This window comes from Saimiri boliviensis, chromosome 8 (genome assembly GCF_048565385.1).
Source record: "Saimiri boliviensis isolate mSaiBol1 chromosome 8, mSaiBol1.pri, whole genome shotgun sequence".
Classification (NCBI taxonomy): domain Eukaryota; kingdom Metazoa; phylum Chordata; class Mammalia; order Primates; family Cebidae; genus Saimiri; species Saimiri boliviensis.
In genome coordinates, this window is record NC_133456.1 from 26,631,349 (window position 1) to 26,652,879 (window position 21,531).

Below are 21,531 nucleotides of genomic sequence, written 5' to 3' on the forward strand. Positions count from 1 at the left end.
ATGCCAGTTGCAGGTAAGACTGCTAATCTCTAAAGCAAACAGTCTCAACTGATAGATCATAGTCTACTAAAAGATCTTGAAAAGGTGTGAGCAAGAAAAGAAGGCAAGTTATACTGGGGAAGAAAATTTTGCCTGCAATAATGTGCTATTTTTGTTCTGCTAAGGGAATCATTTTTTTTTTTTTTTTTTTTTTTGAGATGGAGTTCCGCTCTTGTTACCCAGGCTGGAGTGCAATGGCACGATCTCGGCTCACCGCAACCTCCGCCTCCTGGGTTCAGGCAATTCTCCTGCCTCAGCCTCCTGAGTAGCTGGAATTACAGGCACGCGCCACCATGCCTAGCTAATTTTTGTATTTTTAGTAGAGATGGGGTTTCACCATGTTGACCAGTATGGTCTCGATCTCTTGACCTCGTGATTCACCCGCCTCGGGCTCCCAAAGTGCTGGGATTACAGGCGTAAGCCACCGCGCCCGGCCCGGGGAATTACTCTTTGCCTTCCGACTTCTCTATGGCACTACTCAGTTATCTGAAGACTGAAAAATTGAAAAGCCAAACCACCATGGCACCACCTGTGTGTAACAAACCTGCCCGATCTACACATATAACCTAGAACTTACAAGTATAATAAAAAATTAAAAATTACAAAATGGAAAAGTATTGCTTTTTGCAACAAATTTGATAAAACAATGAAGTGGTAAGCTGGGAGGAGTATTTGATATGGACAGCAGGTGCCAGGTCAGTTGACAAGTACGGAGTCTCCTCTATGCTCCAGATACTATTTTGGATACTGAGATTATAGAGATGAATTAAAAAAAATCAATTGGGTATATTTAAAACAGGTTACAAATTGGAAGGGCCATTGGTGCTCATCTGCGTCAAGATGAGTTTACTCTGTGTCCTTTAAACAAAGATGTTTGTTACTCTGGCCTAAGGAAAGAAAGGAAAATATAAAATATCCAAGAATTTAGTGTTTCTGTCTTTGAACTTTAAAAAGCTAGATTTTCCTGTTTGTTTATCCACAAGGCAGTGGTAGCTGTTTCATCCACCAAGTTCACCTTGAATTAAGGCTTGAATCTACAATGAAAGGCAGCAGTACCTCCAGTGCCAGAAAACAATGACCTAGAACTCCTTAACTCTTCATAAAAGGGCTTTGTACAGTCAAGGATTACATCCGTTTCACATTAAGCAACTTGGGCCAGATTTGTTCCTTACAAAGCCTTTCCTTGCAATTGCTATGCCACAGAAAGCTATTGAAGTGCCATGTTTTTTGGCAGTTGGATTTTCTTACTTTTAGCAACATACATGAAAAAAATACCTGGTGCTGTCTTGTTTTTAGTTCCATTTTATGTAAGTATTTAACATCTTTTTGTTTGTTTTATGTTGAAAATATTTTGAGTCATGTTTTAAAAGATTTTGTGTGTTTTCCTTTTACACAGTGTTAACTTGCTTATTATTATGTGACTTGGAGGGGATGAAAAAATTTAAAAGTGACTGGCCCCAGGATGAAGCTTTCCACTCTCATTGACTCTCTTCAGGAAGCTGTGGCACCCACTTCCATTCTCCTGCCAAATGTTTCCCTTCTATGACTTTGGTGCACAGACTTTGAAGCATTGTTAACCACATTGGGCGGTTTGCCCAGAATCCAAATGCCCTGTATAATTTGCATAATAATTACCATTTATTTGCATATAGTATAGGCCGAACTGTCTTCTTGAATTTAAAGTAAAAGTGTTTTAAGGATTAAAGCCTTTTTCCCTTACCTACTACCCTTTCCTAGGTTTGGGAAAGGGTCAAAGCTGTGTGTTTGCAGGCCCTAATCAGTTTCCACAGTTCTTTGTATTTGTTTTGCAGATTTCTCTCTGTTGGACAGTTTCTCAGCTCCCATTCTGTATGCTCACACCTAGAGCATTGTTTTCCCTTTCCCTGGCCATACCCCACCTGATCAGATCTTCTAGTTTTCTTTGCTGCTTTAACATATTCTGCCTTTTTTTCCCCTTTCTTTCCTCAGTAATGAAAAAGGAATCATTATTTTTACTCTTCCACATGTCTGATGAAAGGCAGGTTTTTTGTTTGTTTATTTGTTTTTTGAGACAGGTTTTGCTCTGTCGCTTAGGCTGGAATGCAGTGGCATGATCATGGCTCACTGCAGCCTCGACCTCCTGGCTCAAATGATCCCCCCATCTTCAACCTCCCGAGTAGCTGGGAGTAGAGGTGCGTTTCACCACACCTGGCTAATTTTTGTATTTTTGTAGAGACGGGATTTCATCATTTTTCCCAGGTTGGTCTTGAACTTCGAGGCTGAAGTGAGCCACCCAACTTGGCCACCCAAAGGGGTGGGATTACAGGCTTGAGCCACCATGCCTGGCCAAGAGGCAGTTTAATGTTACAGATTGAACAAGTTGTTGGTAAATGGGAATCCATGCAGCCCAAGGTGAGTTTCTCTCTGGCACCATTGAGACCAGGCTCACAATACTCTTCATCTCAAGAAGCCCAGAAAGATACGATTGCTTTCTTTGTCCTCTTGTCTTCCTTCCTTTTACCCACTTCTATTTTTTTTAAGTTTTTAAAATAATTTTTTAATTCAGTACTTATGCCCCAGATGGAGCCATTTCTAATTTATTTATTTGACAAATATTCTTAGGAATATGTTTAACAATGGTTTAGTAGTTCTATAATAATCTTAGAGCTCCCAGACTGAAACAGACCCGAAATTCTACCATATTATAAGTTGAAAACTTATTTCTCTCTCTCTCTTTTTAAGTTATAAGTAACCACTTAACATGGTTCCAAAAAAATCTGTTAAGTGTACAGTGTAAAACCTCCCTCCCACTTTATCTCTTGTCTGCCCAGTTCCCCAGCCATTACAATCAAGGTACCTCTGTATATATGTATCTTTCTCAAGTAGTTTTTATGCCTATACAAATAAACATATATTTTTATATGTATCTTTTATATACAAAAGTTAGCAAAATTATACACTGGGTTCTGAACTTTCCTTTTTTTTTTTTTAACTTCACAAATCCTGATACCCTTTTCATATAATTATGTAGAGAGCTTTCTCATTTTATTTTACAACCACATAATATTAAATTGTATTCCTTTTCCATGATTTAATTAGTCCCATACTGATTGATATTTGCATCATGTCTAAAAGTTTTTTCCTGCATATATGAGAGTTTGAATTTGAAAATATACCTGTGCTCAACCTAATGGAAAACACTTAGGAACTCCATCACACATCAGCATTACATAGGAGAAGGCCGAGTGATGAGATCTTACTTAACCAGCTTACAAGGTTTTATTAGTGATTTTTACTCATTCTGAGTCACATTGTACTTTCCTACAGTTAATGATAACATTATTCTAATAGTCTTTTCAAGATTATTTAAGAACAAAATATTTCATAATCTCTGGTGACCGTTGTTTGCAATATCTTTTTTTAAAATTAGTATTTAATTACGTTTTTAAAACTTATTTCTTTTGTTTTTGCCTTTTTTTTTTTTTAAACTAGATCCTTACAATAAATGAGGATGGATCACTTGGTTTGAAAACCCCTAAATCTCACGTTTGTGAGCACTGCAATGCTGCCTTTAGAACGAACTATCACTTACAGAGACATGTCTTCATTCATACAGGTATTTCTTGAATTAAAATGGGCTTATGGCCATGAAAATTATTATCTTTGTTATCTTCATCTTCATGTAAACGTCCTTCATTCCTAAGACCACAGCTAATCTGGCATTCCAAACCAGAGATTTTGTAGGCCAGAGTGTCAGAAGGAAGCCAGGAAAAACTCGTGAGGAAACAATTAGCATGGGTGTTTAAAATTAATTAAATAGTCTTAATTGGACACTTGTTTGGCTTAATATGTTCCATTTAACTAGAGAGATGATTAAAGAATGTATTATTAAAAGCCTGCTTATTAACATTCATTGAGTTTAAAACATGGATTTGGAAATCAAATATAAATAAATGATAGCTAAGATAATGAAGTTGTAGAGAACAGTATTAAAGATGGCATACCTTTGGGTAAACCAACTAGACATGTAAGATGAACTGGGGAAAAAAACAGTTAGAAGGGAAATTTGATGAACTAGAAAAATAGTGTCCCAGAAGCTAGAAGAAGTGAGAATTCCAAGCAGGGTGTGACCAACAGTGCCACTGCCCTAGGGAGGATAGAGGTTAGAGAACTGAGAGAAAAAAAAGTAGCAAGGAGATCGCAAGTAGCTTTTCAGAAAGCAGAGAATAAGGGTTAAACCACAAGTGGGCAGTGAAGAATTTGAGACTTAGAGTAGACCTCTCTTTAAGGAGGTGTGGTGAAAGGGAAGGAGAGAAAATACTAAGGTACAAGTGTTTCAAGACTGAAATAAGGTTTCTCAGCATAGAGCAGGCCAGAGAATACTTTCCTTAAAAGGAAAAGCTCCAGCAAAGAGAGCAAATTTGAAGAGACAGGATCTTTTAAAAAAGAGATGTTTAGGAAGTTCTGAAGAAAATATGTAAAACAGCATAAATGGATGGTTAACCAGGGAGGAAAAAAGATGGGTACACCTTCTTCCAGCACAGGAAGAAAAGATATTTAAGACATATAAAACCTGTAGAGTTCTTTCTCACCTCATGATTTTAAAATTCAATTTTAAATTGCGTTACTCATTTCCTTCTCCCCCTTGAATATATTGATCAAATTTAATCTCATTTTTGTGTGATATGAGAATATGAATTTTTAAATCCTGGGAAAAAATCGAGAGGAAATAAAATTCTGTTAATTACAACATCAACAGTTTATATGGCTATTTTGTGATTTTCCAAAATTTGGGCATCTAAGATTTTTCTTTTGTCAGAAACAGTAACTAAAAACTGTTGTTTTATTCAGTAACTAATTTGTGGATGTGAAATTATTTTAAGGCGAAAAACCATTTCAATGTAGTCAATGTGACATGCGTTTCATACAGAAGTACCTGCTACAGAGACATGAGAAGATTCATACTGGTGAGTGTTACCACCCTTAGTAGGTTCATTAAAATGATTATTTCAAATGAAGAGAATAGTTTTTAATAAGTGGCAATGACTTGCTGTGATTTCCATTGGTTTAGACTATAAATCACAGGTTATCTTTTTTTTTCTTTAGTAAATCAGTGTTAACTGTTAAGACTTGACTTTAATGTCCAAGCCCAAGACATTACTTTGAAATACAGTTGCATAAAAACCTGAAATATATATTAACGTGACAAAAGGAAGGAAGATTTTCTGAAATTGCTGTTTCCTTAGGTGTTTACTAAATTTAGAGTGAAGTTATCATTAATTAGTTTGGGGTAGGAAGCAAATTCCTGACTCCTAAAGCAACAGTACAGTTCATTCTCTTCCTTTCTATTTCATGTATATGCCTTACCTGATCAGTGGACATGTAATCTTAAAAAGTTGAGAACTGCCAGTTTCTCAGTCAAGTTATTAATGATTTAGAAATAATATTCTAGAGCATCACTGTAAAGGTACCCATACCTTAAAAACCTAAGTCTCATTTTAGAGCAAATATTTATTTGCATTTTTTTTGACAGTGGTAAAACTAACTTTTATAAGTAGTCTGTTGACTTTTGACCTTTGTTGCCTCTAAGCATGTTGAAAAGTGTTTCTTTAGAATTGATTTCCAGTGTTACGCTTTTTGTGATGGAATAAAAGCAGAGTTGGTAAATGTGTATAACTTTGAATTTTACATTTGAATAGAATTGAGAACTATGGTGATAATATGAGAATATTGAAAATATTAAAGTTCTTTCGATTTTTCTGTTTTAAGTACTAAAGCAAGTTCCTGCCCAGTGTTGTTATTGAGATGTGTTCTCATGGGACCAGCACTATTTGTGAAAGGACAGTTTGTCATAGGGAAGCAACCTTTTCTGTCTAATAACTTTTTTTTTTCAATTTTCTTTGCCCCTAAAAAGAAGCATGAATTTGGCTGGAACTTTAACTATGCAGTACATCTGTATGCTTGGATATTCTCCTTTTTTGCAATCATTTTGCACATTACTCATTTAGGGTTTTTTCAGTAAACATAATCATCTTTTTCTGTTGGAAGGGGCTATGTTAGGTACTGTGGGAGAAAAATTTTTATAGATTTTTGTGTGACTTATAGCTAAATTTAAATTTCTATGTAACAATAAAACCTCATCAAATAAAAATGAAAGTTATTTTTTTGTGTTCTTAATACCTGTTGGGTTTTGATACTTATTCATTCAACAAAAATTTATGGAGCATCCATTGTTTTTCAAGCACCAGAAATATATAACGTAAGGCAGTTTATTTCTTTGAAGTTTACGTTCTTGTGGAAAAACAGACGTATAAGCAAGCATAGTGCAATTAAGTGTTGTAGAGTTTTTCTCAAGATACTATTGTGCCCTGAGGAAAAGACACATGTGCTGTCTGTTGAAAGTTACTTCGGGATGTTGTCACAGAAAAGCTGCGTGAGGCTAAGGAGAAATGCCAGGTATAGGTGATGGGGAGGAAGGCAGCAAGTCACACTGCCATGTGTGTACCTATGCAACAATCTTGCATGTTCTTCACATGTAACCCAAAACATAAAATGCAATTAAAAAAAAAAAGAATGTATGTGTGTGGATGGGTATGTATCTGAAAAAAATATTTTTGACACAGTACTTACCTTTATTGCACTGTATATTTTGTATGTGTGTGTATGAGTTATTTATTTTAAAGTGGTGGTCACAATCCTGTAATCCCACCGATTAGAAAAAACAACTGCACTAAACCATGGGGAATCTTGGATTTAGTCAGAGTATAATGAGTTATTAATGTTTATTGAGAATTTACTAAGTATCAGAAAACTGTTAAATATGTCATTTAGTCCTCACATGAATCTTGAAAGGCAGGAGTATTACTATCCCCATTTTATAGATGAGAAGGTAGTGGGAAGTATACAGAAGGTAAGGAACTTTTCCAGATTTATATATCTAATAAATGATGGAACCAAGATTTCAGCTCAAGCCTCTGTGATTCCAGAGTACACATGTGAAATCACTGGCTATGCAGAGTGGGACTAGAAGCAGAAAGTTATCTTTGGGCCTTTTTGAGTTTTTCTTGCTCTGCCACTAAGCCAATTATGGCTTAGCCTTCCTGTATGTATAGTAGCACCTAAAAGTGGTAGAAGCAAAGGTTGTAGTTCTCATGTTATAGAGAACAGCTTAGAAGAAGGTAAGGAGTTGAGAGGAACCAGGGCAAAGCAGTCACTAGGGTTCCTTAACAAAGAAAAGTTCTTTTGAAGAGAGACTCAGTTCTGCCCTGTTGTTCCCTTCCCACCAGGTAGAACTGATAGAAGGGATAGTTTTTCCTTCTTTACTTCATATTCTTGATTCTTTTTATAGATTGTTTTTAAAGACAGTAAAATGTTTTTTGTTAAACCTATTTTGGAATGTATATATCTAGAACCACAAATAGGTTCTCCATCACTTAATATTCTGTCTTTGCTGTTTCTTTCATTTTATGCATGGCTTTATTTTTGGAGGAGAGTAGTGCCCTGAAGTTTGCCCATGTCAAGACTTTCGTTCTCTGTAGGATCTCAGTTTAGAAGAATACATTTAAATAGTTATGGCATTAAAAAAGATTTTCCATATTTTTATCCATTTTTAAATTGTCAAGCGAGTGATGAGTCACTTAACTGACCCTCAAAGGTTGGTGGAAACCATCAGCCCTTAAAGGCTCTATTTTCCATACAGCCTTCTTTCTCTCTTTAGGTCTCATTATACTGTCTCCTCCTGGTCCCTCAAACCCCCAAGCCTATTCTCTGCTCCTTTGCCACATGGTTAAAAATCGTTACCTGCTTGGTAGCTATGGCCAACAATAAATAAATCTGTATCTTTTTAAAAATAAGAACATAATTGATTTGGTTTTCAAAACGAAAATTTTTTAACATGCCCTAGACAGGCTATTATTTAATTCCATTTCCTAAATTTGGGCTTGTCTATTTAGGGAAGAGTACTTTTTCATCCAGAGGCTGATCCCTGAAATCCTGGTTTAAAGTTTATTCCTTTAGACTAAGCCACTGAAAACTGTCACATTGTAAATATCCTCAGGACTGCTATTTTTGGCAATTATGGGAGATTTACCTTTTTTGTGAATATTATCTTTTTTTGTAAATATTACAGATCCTTTATTTAGGTGATATTTTCGACGTGAGAGAAAAGGCGAGGATTTGAGGATAAAGTCAAAGATAATTCTAATTGATAATTTTTTTTAGGGCCAGACTTACTGATCAAGTACATATTAAGGTTAAACATTTATCATCATTGGCAGATTGCCTTGTGGATCAAGTACTTTTGTCTGAGGTGCCTATTTTAAAAATGTGTATATAGAATAAATGTTATAATGGCATATATCCATAGTTGTGTTCTTTCTTCTCACTTTGTGAGCATTTTACTCTAAGAAACTGCCAGTCTTATCACCAAGAGGGATTGAGGAGTAAAAAACTTAAGTACCATTTTCAGTTTTATTTTTGTAAATTCCTCTAAATAGTAAGCCACCTATCCTGATGTTCTGGTATACAAATCATGGTTGCTTTTTAGTCATGCCAGTTTTCATAATTTATTTTTTATTTCAATTAGTAAAAATGTTATGAAACTATTTTTTCTTTCTTCTCTTTTCTTTTCTCTTCTTTTCCCTTCCCTCCCCTCCCCTTCCCTCCTGTCCCCTCCCCTTTCTCTTGCTCTGTCACCCAGGCTGGAGTGCAGTGGTGTGATCTTGGCTCACTGCTGCAACCTCTACCTCCTGGGTTCAAGTGATTCTCCTGCTTCAGCCTCCTGAGTAGCTTGGATTACAGGCACGGGCCACCATGCCCAGCTAATTTTTGTGTTTTTGGTAGAGACCAGGTTTCACTATGTTGGTCAGGCTCGTCCCAATGATCTGCCTTCCTCAGCGTCCCAAAGTGCTGGGATGATAGGGGTGAGCCACCACGCCTGGCCAAAACTCTTTCTATATATAGGGAAGTTTTTATAGATGATTCTCCTCCCAAAAACAAAAGAGATTTTTGAAGAAAACTAAATCACTCAGAATTACATATGTTCACTAGGTTTCTTTTTCCATAAGATTCTTTTTTAAGCCTTTAGTTCTTAGATTTATACAGTTCTCTCTATAAAAATACAAAAACACTGGAAAACCTGTCATCTAAGTGAGTGTTCTTCATGCCTGAAAACATGTCAGTCCTCTTTTCCTCTTTACTATGACTTTTATTCACAACTGTGTTAAATAGCTGAATAATAACAGTATTCTTATTTTTGTCAACCAGTTGGGCTAATGGGGTGGGATGAGAGGGAATGTTAATTTACCCTTGACTAGCTTAGCTTAACCCTTCATATTTCTTTTAGTATAGTTGTTATTGATAAAAATTAGTTTTCCACTTGTGTTTTTCAAGCCCTCATTCATAGTTAATTAGCTATAATAGAGAAGTCTTATGAAAGAAAATGTTAAATACCTACTTAGAGTTTACCTCTTAATTTGTGAGGATGAAGGAAATGAATACTGTTTGTATAACTGAGAATGTTGTGTGCACTACAAGCTCTTGGCGTTGTGATTGCTAAAGCCCAGACTGCTCTGTCATGGACAGATCTTGCCAAGGAAGTGTTAAGCAGAGAAGTAGGGATTGCTGGGACTGACATTTCAGCTTTAACAAAACTTTTGGAAACCAGATTTCTTTTTTTCATCTGCAAAGTTGTTAATAATTCATACTAAAAGATTTGGTTATACATAAAACATATAAAAGCTTAACATTGTATAATAGAACATCTCGGTAAATACCATAAAAAAATCGTGTGTGTGTGTGTAATTAAAGTATGGTGTAATTATATATATATACATATATATATATAAAACCATACTTAAAACATTTTTATTTACGAGGATAAGAGAAGTCATCTAGAAGATTGATTCTATTGTATTATTATTTCTTAGAACTGAAATATGGCAGATCAAAAGCTTTATAGTGCAAGTGCCCAGTTTTCAATTAAGTGTATGTATTTTAGGTATGATTATCCCTACTCCCCAAATCTTGTTTTTTAATTTATTTATTATACTTTAAGTTCTGGGGTACATGTGCAGATTGTGCAGATTTGTAACATAGGTATATACGTGCCATGGTGGTGGTTTGCTGCCCCGTCATCTACATTAGGTTTTTCTCCCAATGCTATACCTTCCCAATCCCCCACCCTCCAGGCCCCACTGTCTGATGTTCCTCTCCCTGTGTCTGTGGGTTCTCATTGTTCAACACCCACTTATGAGTGAGAACATGTGGTGTTTGGCTTTCTGTTCTTGTGTCAGTTTGCTGAGAATGCTGGTTTCCAGTTTCATCCATGTCCCTGCAAAGGACATGAACTCATCCGTTTTTATGGCTGCATAGTAATTCATGGTGTATATGTGCCACATTTTCTTTCTCTTTTTTTTATTGCATTTTAGGTTTTGGGGTACATGTGAAGAACATGCAAGATTGTTGCTTAGGTACATATGTGGCAGGGTGATTTGCTGCCTTCTTCCCCTTCACCTATATCTCTCATTTCTCCCCATATTATCTTTCCCCAACTCCCCACCCCCTGCTATCCCTCCCCTATTTCCCCCCCAACAGACCCCAGTGTGTAGGGCTCCCCTCCCTGTGTCCATGTGTTCTCATTGTTCAGCACCCGCCTATGAGTGAGAACATGTGGTGTTTGACTTTCTGCTCTTGTGTCAGTTTGCTGAGAATGATGGTTTCCAGGTTCATCCATGTCCCTACAAATGACACGAACTCATCGTTTTTTATGGCTGCATAATATTCCATGGTGTATATGTGCCACATTTTCCCTGTCCATTCTGTCATCAGTGGGCATTTGGGTTGGTTCCAGGTCTTTGCTGTTGTAAACAGTGCTGCAGTGAACATTCGTGTGCACGTGTCCTTATAGTAGAATGATTTATAATCCTTTGGATATATACCCAGTAATGGGATTCCTGGGTCAAATGGAATTTCTATGTCTAGGTCCTTTAGGAATCGCCACACTGTCTTCCACAATGGTTGAACTAATTTACATTCCCAAAAACAGTGTAAAAGTGTTCCTATTTCTCCACATCCTCTCCACCATCTGTTGTCTCCAGATTTTTTAATGATCGCCATTTTAACCGGCGTGAGATGGTATCTCAATGTAGTTTTTGATCTGCATTTCTCTAATGACCAGTGATGATGAGCATTTTTTCATATGTTTGTTGGCCTCAGGTATGTCTTCTTTTGTAAAGTTTCTGTTCATATCCTTTGCTCACTTTTGAATGGGCTTGTTTGTTTTTTTCTTGTAAATCTGTTTTAGTTCTTTGTAAATTCTGGATATCAGCCCTTTGTCAGATGGGTAAACCACAAAAAATTTTTCCATTCTGTTGTTGCCATTCACTCGACTGTTTCTTTTGCCGTACAGAAGCTGTGGAGTTTGATTAGATCCCATTTGTCTGTTTTGGCTTTTGTTGCCAATGCTTTTGGTGTTTTGGTCATGAAATCCTTGCCTACGCCTATGTCCTGAATGGTTTTGCCTAAATTTTCTTCTAGGGTTTTTATGGTGTTAGGTCTTATGTTTAAGTCTTTAATCCATCTGGAGTTAATTTTAGTGTAAGGTATCAGAAAGGGGTCCAGTTTCTGCTTTCTGCACATGGCTGTTCAGTTTTCCCAACACCATTCATTAAACAGGGAATCCTTTCCTCATTGCTTGTTTTTGTCAGGTTTGTCAAAGATCGAATGGTTTTAGATAAGTTGTGTTGCCTCCAAGGCCTCTGTTCTGTTCCATTGGTCTATATCTCTGTTTTGGTACCAGTACCATGCTGTTTTGATTACTGTAGCCTTGTACTATAGTTTGAAGTCCGGTAGTGTGATGCCTCCCGCAGTGTTGTTTTTGCTTAGAATTGACTTGGCTATGCGGGCTCTCCTTTGGTTCCATACGAAGTTTAAGGTGTTTTTTTCCAGTTCTGTGAAGAAGGTCATTGGTAACTTGATGTGGAATAGCGTTGAATTTGTAAATTACTTTGGACAGTATGGCCATTTTCACGATATTGATTATTCTAAACCATAAACATGGAATGTTTCTCTATCTGTTTATGTCCTCTCTTATTTTCTTGAGCAGTGGTTTGTAGTTCTCCTTGAAGAGGTCCTTGATGTTCCTTGCTAGTTGTGTTCCTAGGTATTTTATTCTCTTTGTAGCAATTGTGAATGGCAGTTCGTTCTTGATTTGGCTCTCTTTAAGTCTGTTACTGGTGTATAGGAATGCTTGTGATTTTTGCATGTTGATTTTGTATCCTGAGACTTTGCTGAAGTTGTTTATCAGTTTCAGGAGATTTTGGGCTGAGACGATGGGGTCTTCTAGATATACGATCATGTCATCTGCAAATAGAGACAATTTGACTTCCTCCCTTCCAATTTGAATACGCTTTATTTCTTTTTCTTGCCTGATTGCCCTGGCTAGAACTTCCAGTACTATATTGAATAGGAGTGGTGAGAGAGGGCATCCTTGTCTAGTACCAGATTTCAAAGGGAATGCTTCCAGTTTTTGCCCATTCAGTATGATACTGGCTGTGGGTTTGTCGTAAATAGCTTTTATTATTTGGAGATACGTTCCGTTAGTACCTAGTTTATTGAGGGTTTTTTAGCATAAAGGGCTGTTGAATTTTGTCAAAGGCCTTCTCTGCATCAATTGAGATAATCATGTGGTTTTTGTCTTTGGTTCTGTTTATGTGGTGAATTACATTTATGGACTTGCGTATGTTGAACCAACCTTGCATCCCTGGGATGAAGCCTACTTGATCATGGTGGGTAAGCTTTTTGATGTGCTGTTGCAATCGGCTTGCCAGTATTTTATTGAATATTTTTGCATCTGTGTTCATCATGGATATTGGCCTGAAGTTTTCTTTTCTTGTTGAGTCTCTGCCGGGTTTTGGTATCAGGATGATGTTGGTATCATAAAATGATTTGGGAAGGATTCCCTCTTTTTGGGTTATTTGGAATAGTTTCAGAAGGAATGGTACCAGCTCTTCTTTGTATGTCTGGCAGAATTTGGCTGTGAACCCGTCTGGACCTGGGCTTTTTTTGGGTGGTAGGCTCTTAATTGCTGCCTCGACTTCAGACCTTGTTATTGGTCTATTCAGGGTTTCGGCTTCTGGGTTTAGGCTTGGGAGGATGCAGGTGTCCAGGACTTTATCCATTTCTTCCAGGTTTACTAGTTTATGTGCATAGAGTTGTTTGTAATAATCTCTGATGATGGTATGAATTTCTGTGGAATCTGTGGTGATATCCCCTTTATTGTTTTTTATTGCATCAATTTGATTATTCTCTCTTTTCTTTTTTATTCATCTGGCTAGTGGTCTGTCTATTTTGTTGATCTTTTTGAAAAACCAGCTCCTGGATTTATTGATTTTTTGAAGGGTTTTTTGTGTCTCTATCTACTTCAGTTCTGCTCTGATCTTAGCTGTTTCTTGTTTTCTGCTAGGTTTTGAGGTTTTTTTGATCTTGCTCCTCTAGCTTTTTCAATTTTGATGATAGGGTGTCAATTTTGGATCTCTCCTTGCTTCTCATGTGGGCACTTATTGCTATATATTTTCCTCTAGAGACTGATTTAAATGTGTCCCAGAGATTCTGGTATGTTGTGTCTTCATTCTCTTTGGTTTCGAAGAACATCTTTATTTCTGCCTTCATTTCATTGTTTATCCAGTCAACATTCAAGAGCCAGTTGTTCAGTTTCCACGAAGCTGTGCGATTCTGAGTTTCTGAATTTTGAGTTCTAACTTGATTGCACTGTGGTCTGAGAGACTGTTAATGATATCCATTCTTTTGCATTTGCCGAGGAGTGATTTACTTCCAATTATGTGGTCAATTTTAGAGTAGGTGTGATGTGCTGAGAAGAATGTATATTCTGTGGATTTGGGGTGGAGAGTTCTGTAAATGTCTATTAGGTTTGCTTGTTCCAGGTCTGAGTTCAAGTCCTGGATATCTTTGTTAATTTTCTGTCTGGTTGATCTGTCTAATATTGACAATGGGGTGTTAAAGTCTCCCACTATTATTGTGTGGGAGTCTAAGTCTCTTTGTAAGTCATTAAGAACTTGTCTTATGTATCTGGGTGCTCCTATATGGGGTGCATATACATTTAGGTTCGTTAGCTCTTCTTGTTGCATTGATCCTTTTACCATTATGTAATGTCTTTCTTTGTCTCTTTTGATCTTTGTTGCTTTAAAGTCTATTTTATCAGAGACGAGAATTGCAACTCCTGCTTTTTTTTTGCTCTCCATTTGCTTGGTAAATCTTCCTCCATCCCTATTTTGCGCCGTTGTGTATCCTTGCATGTGAGATGGGTTTCCTGGATACAGCACACCGATGGGTTTTGGCTTTATCTAATTTGCCAGTCTGTGTCTTTTGATTGGGGCATTTAGTCCATTTACATTTAGGGTTAATATTGTTATGTGTGAATTTGATCCTGCCATTTTGATGCTAGCTGGCTGTTTTGCCCGTTAGTTGATGCAGATTCTTGATTGTGTTGATGCTCTTTACCATTTGGTATGTTTTTGGAGTGGCTGGTACTGGTTGTTCCTTTCTCTTTAGTGCTTTTTTCAGGAGCTCTTATAAAGCAGCCCTGGTGGTGATGAGATCTCTGAGTACTTATTTGTTCGCAAAGGATTTTATTTTTCCTTCCCTTATGAAGCTTAGTTTGGCTGGATATGAAATTCTGGGTTGAAAGTTCTTTTCTCTAAGGATGCTGAATATTGGCCCCCACTCTCTTCTGGCTTGTAGGGTTTCTGCTGAGAGATCTGCTGTGAGTCTGATGGGCGTCCCTTTGTGGGTAACTGGACCTTTCTCTCTGACTGCCCTTAGCAGTTTCTCCTTCATTTCAACCCTGGTGAATGTGACGATCATGTGCTTTGGGGTTGCTCTTCTTGAGGAATATCTTTGTGGTGTTCTCTGTATTTCCTGGACTTGAATATTGGCCTGCCTTGCTAGGTTGGAGAAGTTTTCCTGGATAATATCCTGAAGAGTATTTTCCAGCTTGGATTCATTCTTTTTGTCACTTTCAGATACACCTATCAAACATAGATTAGGTCTTTTCACTTAGTCCCACATTTCTTGGAGACTTTGTTCATTACTTTTTACCCTTTTTTCTCTAATCTTGTCTTCTCCTTTTATTTCATTGAGTTGATCCTTGACTCCTGATATCCTTTCTTCTCCTTGGTCAGTTCGGCTGTTGAAACTTGTGCATGCTTCATGAAGTTCTCATGTTGTGTTTTTCAGCTCCATCTATTCACTTATATTCCTCTCTAAGTTGTCCATTCTAGTTAGCATTTCGTCAGATCTTTTTTCAAGTTTCTTAGTTTCTTTGCATTGGGTTAGAACATGTTCTTTTAGCTCACAGAAGTTTCATATTACCCACCTTCTGAAGCCTGATTCTGTCATTTCATCACACTCATTCTTCATCCAGCCTTGTTCCCTTGCTGGTGAGGAATTGTGATCCCTTGTAGGAGGAGAGGTGTTTTGGTTGTGGGTGTTTTCATGCTTTGCACTGCTTTCTTCCCATCTTTGTGGATTTATCCACCTGTTGTCTTTGTAGTTGCTGACTTTCAGATTGGGTCTCTGAGTGGATGTCCGGTTTGTTGATGGTGAAGTTATTTCTGTTTCTTAGTTTTCCTTATAACAGTCAGTCCCCTCTGCTATAGGACTGCTGAGGTCCACTCTAGGCCCTGCTTGTCTGGGGATCACATGCAGCAGCTGCAGAACAGTAAGGGTTGCTACCAGTTTCTTCTTCTGCTATCTTTGTCCCAGAAGGATACCCACCAAATGTCAGTCTGATCTCTCCTTTATGAGGTCACTCTTTGTATATATGGGGGTCAGGGAGCTGCTTGAGGAGACAGTCTATCCTTTATAGGAGCTCAAGTGCTGAGCTGTGAGCTCCGTTGTTCATTCAGAGCTGCTGGGCAGGTACGTTTACGTCTGCTGCTGCAGAACACATAAAACCCTTTTTATCCCCAGGCGCTCTGTCCCAGGGAGTTAGGGCTTTATTTATGAGTTTTTGTTGTGCTGCTGCCCTTTTTTCAGGGGTCCCCTGCCCAGCAAGGAGACAGCCTAGTCACTGTCTGCCTGCAGAGGCTTTGCTGAGCTGCTGTGGGCTCCTCCCAGCTGCCGTGTGAACTTCCCTGCAGTCCTGTTTATATGAGTGTAGTTAGAACTGCCTTGGCAATGGTGGCCCACCTCTGTAATCATGGGCTCTCTCTGTAATGGCAGGTTGCCTCAGCAATTGTGGGCTGCCTCAGCAATCGCGGACTACCTGTGTAGCGGTGGAGTGCCTTGGTAATGGTGAACGCCCTTCCCCCACAGAGCTGGACTGTCCCAGGTTCAGCTGTGCTTGCTGTGAAACTCTCAACCCAGAGCATTTCCAATTGCTGTTTTTGTTTTGTGGGGGTGGGACCAGCCTAGCCTGATTACCTGACTCCCTGCCCCAGAGCCTTTTTTTTTTAGTTGAATGGTCGACTCTCCCTCAGGTGTTAGAGTCATCTGTTGAAAAGTCTCCGGGATCTGTGTGATTTCCTGTGTGGCGACTCAGTGCTGAGATTTGTGGCACTTTTTTTGCCTGGGAATCTCCTTGCCTGGCTCCTTGTTTCAGTCCCCTTTTTAATCAGGTGAATGGGCGACTCTGCCTTCCCGGGGCTCCAATCACCAGCTAAAAGGGCACCCGGACCAGTGTATTTTATACGGAGAACCGCCGAGCTGGGGCGCCGGCCAAGCAGCCATGCAGGCCAAAACTGCCTCGCCGGCGGCGACCCATGGGGCTCCTCCACCTGGGAATCTCCTGGTCTGTGGGCAATAAAAATCCGTCTGGAAATGCTGCGTCCACTCACCTTCTGCGCTTTCACTGGGAGCTGCAATCCTGAGCTGTTCCTGATCAGCCATCTTGGATCTTCCTCCCCCCAAATCTATATAAAATGTTCTTTGTTAGTTCATAGCAGCTGCATTTTAAAAAAGATGTTTAGCATTTGTTTTAACTAATCTTTAACAAATTGAGACTTGATCGAAGTGATCGCATTCTTATGTATAGTCATCGAGTGCATGAACATGTGAATCATGTGACTCAAAATTTGATGAAGCGTATGTCAGATTTCCAGCACAAATGGTGTAGACAACCTGTGCTTCACAAGTAGACAGGATTCAGATTGGTTCCCTCATTGGTGCACTCAGAACTTAAGTGACCCCAAGAGTGAATTTGATCTAGGCTTTGTAATCCATGTGTTGCATGGAAGTCAGGTGTCATCACAGGAACTGTAGGTGGCAGAGCAAAGGCATGATAGAAGCCAGGACCGGAAGGAAAATCTATAGTTTACTGAAGGAAATTGGGAATTACTGGGCAAGAATAGGTAATCAGATACTCAGATAAGGAATTCAGAAACACTCACGGTAGCAAGTTGAAACTAGGCAGACAAACACCCAGACAATTGCAGGTACTGCACAAGAGACCAAGCAGTGTGTCATATATGCTGACTTAAAAGAACCAGAAGGAGGCAGGTACTTCATTGTAGTTTTAAAACATGTAGCAATTCCCAAGAATTCATCATTATTATAAGCCTAATGATACTCAAGTAAATTTATCGAGTACCTGTTCTCTGCCAAGTACTATAACCTAATACATAAATTATCTCACTTTATCCACACAACAGTCCTGTGAGGAGGATACTGTTATTCCTGTTTTACAGATAAGATTCAAAATGATTAAGTCACCTCCCTCAGTGTGTGTAACTGATAAATAATAATTTAGCTATTCAAAGTTCATGCCCTTAACCAGTATGCTATAGAAAGGGTAGAGCAAGCACCAAGGAAATTTTGAAGTGACAGCAACTTTTGGTTTTAACCGAGGAGATTTTTATTTTGTGCAAGTAAAGGCAAAGCCAGTCCTGAAGCTGGCCTGTAGCCTGTATATATGTAGCCTTCATATGCTTCACTGAAATGAAGTCTGTGGGTGTAGGGGTAAGAACCGGATTTCACAATGGAGTGAGCAGAGGCAAGATCGGCATATAAATGGCATATAAATGGTTCTGAGAAGAGCAGGAAGGATGGGGAGAGTGGGAGTGACGAGGTAAGTCTGGAAGGCTTGATGATGGAATTGCATTGTCTAGCCTTGATGCTAAGCTGAGGAGTGTCAGATTTATTTTGTAAAGCATTATTACATACCAAGGCATTTAACTGCCATGTTAGAAAAATACTGTTTTATGAGGAAAGATGAAAATTTGGAAAATATGTTACTGTTTTGTTAAATCATAAATAATAGGAAAAAATTGTATAATTAATATTTTTATGCTAAAATATTTACTCATTTACAAATGTAGTAATCAAATTTAGGTATTTAAAATTTGTTAAATAAAACAACATAGTTAAGCTTTAAGGAATGTACTATTACTTTAGTTTTGGTCAGTTTGAGAAGCAGGAAAAACTTAAATACTTTTTTTGTTTTCAGAGATGAAGTCTCCCTCTGTGGCCTAGGCTGGAGTGCAGTGACATGATCATAGCTCGCTGTAGCCTCAGACTCAAACTACTGTAAGGAATATATTACATTCCTTAAAGCTTAACAGTGTTTGAGTTACCAGCATGCCTGGCTAAAGTTACTTTTGACAGTAGTTTGAGGCTAGTGTCTGTTGTTCCCATCTTTATGTCTGTGCATACCCAAGATTTAGCTCCCACTTATAAGTGGGAACGTGTGTTACTTGGTTTTCTGTTTTTTACGTTAATTCACTTAGGGTGATGGACTCCAGCTGCATCTCTGTTGCTGCAAAAGACATGATTTTGCTCTTTTATGGCTGTGTGGTATTCCATGGTGTATATGTACCACATTTTGTTTATCCGATCCACTGTTGATGGCTACCTAGGTTGATTTTGTGTCTTTGCTGTTGTGAATAGTGCTACCATGAACCTGAGTGCATGTGTCATTTGGTAGAATGTTTTTTTTTTTCGTTTGGGTATGTACCCAGTAATGGGATTGCTGAGTCAAATGGTAGTTCTTCTTTTGGTTCCTTGAGAAGTCTCCAGACTGCTTTTCACTGTGGCTAAAACAATTCACACTCCTACCAGTAGTGTAAAAGTGTTCTCTTTTCTGTGTAGCCTCACCAACATGTGTTATTTTTTTGACATTTTTATAATAGCCCTGCTTAAGGGGTGTGAGATAGTATCTCATTGTGGTTTTCATTTTTATTTCTCTGATGATTAGTGATGTTAAACTTTTTTTGTTTTATTGTTGTTGTTTTTTGAGACATATTGTAGTGTCACTTAGGCTGGTGTTCAATGGTATGATCTTGGCTCACTGTAACCTTGACCTCCTGGTCTCAAGCAATCCTGCCACCTCAGGCTTCCAAGTAGCTGGGACTGTAGGTGTGCGCCACCACAAATTTTTGCCTTTTTTTTTTTTTTTGGTAGAGACCCAGTTTCACCATGTTTCCCAGGCTGGTCTCGAATTCTTGGGCTCAAGTGATCCACCTGCCTTAGCCTCCCAAAGTGCTGGATTACAGAAATGAGCCACTGTGCCTGGCCTTTTTCATATGTTGACTGCTTGTATGTCTTATTTTGAGAAGTGTCTGTTCATGTCCTTTGCCCATTTTTTAATGGGGCTGTTTGGTTTTTGCTTATTGATATTCCTTACAGGTTCTGGATATTAGTTTCTTGTTCAATGCGTAGTTTGTGAATATTTTCACTCATTCTGTAGGTTGTTTGTTTACTCTGCTGATTATTTTGCTGTGCAGAAACTCTAGTTTCTTTAGGTCTTACTTGTCAATTTTTGTTTTTTGTTGAAATTTTTTGTAGAGATCAGGTCTTGCCGTGTTGCCCAGGCTGGTTTTGAACTCCTGGCCTCAGCAGTCCTCTTACTTTGACCTCCCAGAGTGCTCGGATTGCAGGCATGAGCCACCACGCCCTGTCAGGTTTTTTTGTTGTTGCAGTTGCCTTTGAGGGCTTAGTCGTAAATTGTTTGCCAAGGCTTTTCTGGAAGGATATTTCCTAGGTTTTCTTCCGGGATTTTTATACCTTTATGTCTTACAGTTTAGTCTTTAATTCATCTTGCATTAACTTTTGCATATGCTGATGGGTAGGAGTCCACTTTGATTCTTCTGGATATGGTTAGCTAGTTTGCCCTGCACCATTTATTAGGAGTCTTTTCCCCATTGATTATTTTTGGCAACTTTCTCGATTATCAGTTGGTTGTAGGTATGCAGCTTTTTTTTCTGGGTTCTCTATTCTGTTCCACTGGTATCTGTTTTTGTACCAGTACCATGTTGTTTTGGTTACTGTTGCCCTGTAGTATAGCTTGAAGTCCTGGTTTTGTTCTTTTTGCTTAGGATTGCTTTGGCCATTGGTGCTGCTTTTGTTTGTTTTTCGGTTCTGTATAAATTTTACAATAGTTTTCTCTGTTTCTGTGAAAAATGACATTGGTAGTTTGGTAGAAGTGTTGATGAATCTGTAGATTGCTTTGGGAGGTATGGACATTTTAATGATATTTGATTCTTCTAGTTAGTTCATTAACATGGAACAATTTTTATTTGTCATCCGTGATTTCCTTCAGCAGTGTTTTGTAGTTCTTAGAGAGACTGTTCACCTCCTTGATTAGGTGTGTTCCTAGGGTCGTGTATGTGTGTGTGTGTGTCTAGTGTAAATAGGATTATGTTCTTGATTTGTCTCTCAGCTGAATGTTATTGGTGTATAGAAACGCTGTTGATTTTGTATCCTGAAACTTTACTGAAGTTGTTTATCATGTCTAGGAGCCTTTTGGCAGAGTCTTTAGGGTTTCCTAGATATTGAATCATATCATCAGCAAAGTGAGACAATTTGACTTCCTCTTTTCTATTTGGATGCCTTTCTTTCTTTTGCCCGATTGCTCTGCAGTAGGACTTCCAGTACTATGTTGAATAAAAGTGATGGGAATGGGCATCCTTGTCTTGTTTCAGTTTTGAGGGGCAATGCATCCAGCTTTTGCCTGTTTAGCATAATGTTGACTGTGGTTTGTCATAGATGGCTCTTATTATTTTGAGGTATGTTCCTTTGATGCTTAATTTTTTGAGGGTTTTTGTAATGAAGGAATGTTGGATTTTATCAAAAGCTGTGCCTGTTTCTACTGAGATGATCATATGATTATGTGATTTTGGTTTTTCATTCTGTTTATGTGGTGAATCACATTCATTGATTTGCATATGTTGAACCAACTTTGCTTTCCAGGAATAAAGCCTACTTGATCATGGTGAATTAACTTTTTGGTGCGCTCCTAGATTCAGTTTGCTAGCATTTTGTTCAGGACTTTTGCATCTATTTCCATCAGGGATGTTGGCTTTTAGTGTTTTATTTTGTTTTGTCGTAGTGTCTTTGCCAGATTTTGGTATCAGGATGATACCTGTTTCATAGAATGAGTTAAGGAGGAATCCTAGATTTTTTGAAATAGTTTCAGTAGGATTGGTGCCAGCTCTCTCTTGTACGTTTGGTAGAATTCGGCTTTGAGTCCATCTGGTCCAGGGCTTTTTTTTTTTTTTTTTT

At 38.2% G+C, this 21,531-nt stretch overlaps 1 protein-coding gene across 7 annotated transcripts in view; it reads left to right on the forward strand.

Annotated features, from left to right (window-relative positions):
* The window catches only part of ZNF148 (zinc finger protein 148), a 146,406-nt gene that overhangs the window by 95,171 nt on the left and 29,704 nt on the right, over positions 1-21,531 (forward strand). For all 7 annotated transcript variants that reach the window (XM_003941669.4, XM_074404207.1, XM_074404202.1 and 4 more), the window contains 2 exons: positions 3,511-3,634; positions 4,902-4,985. In XM_003941669.4, the coding sequence (XP_003941718.1) occupies positions 3,511-3,634; positions 4,902-4,985 (208 nt within the window). The remainder of the gene's footprint in view (positions 1-3,510; positions 3,635-4,901; positions 4,986-21,531) is intronic.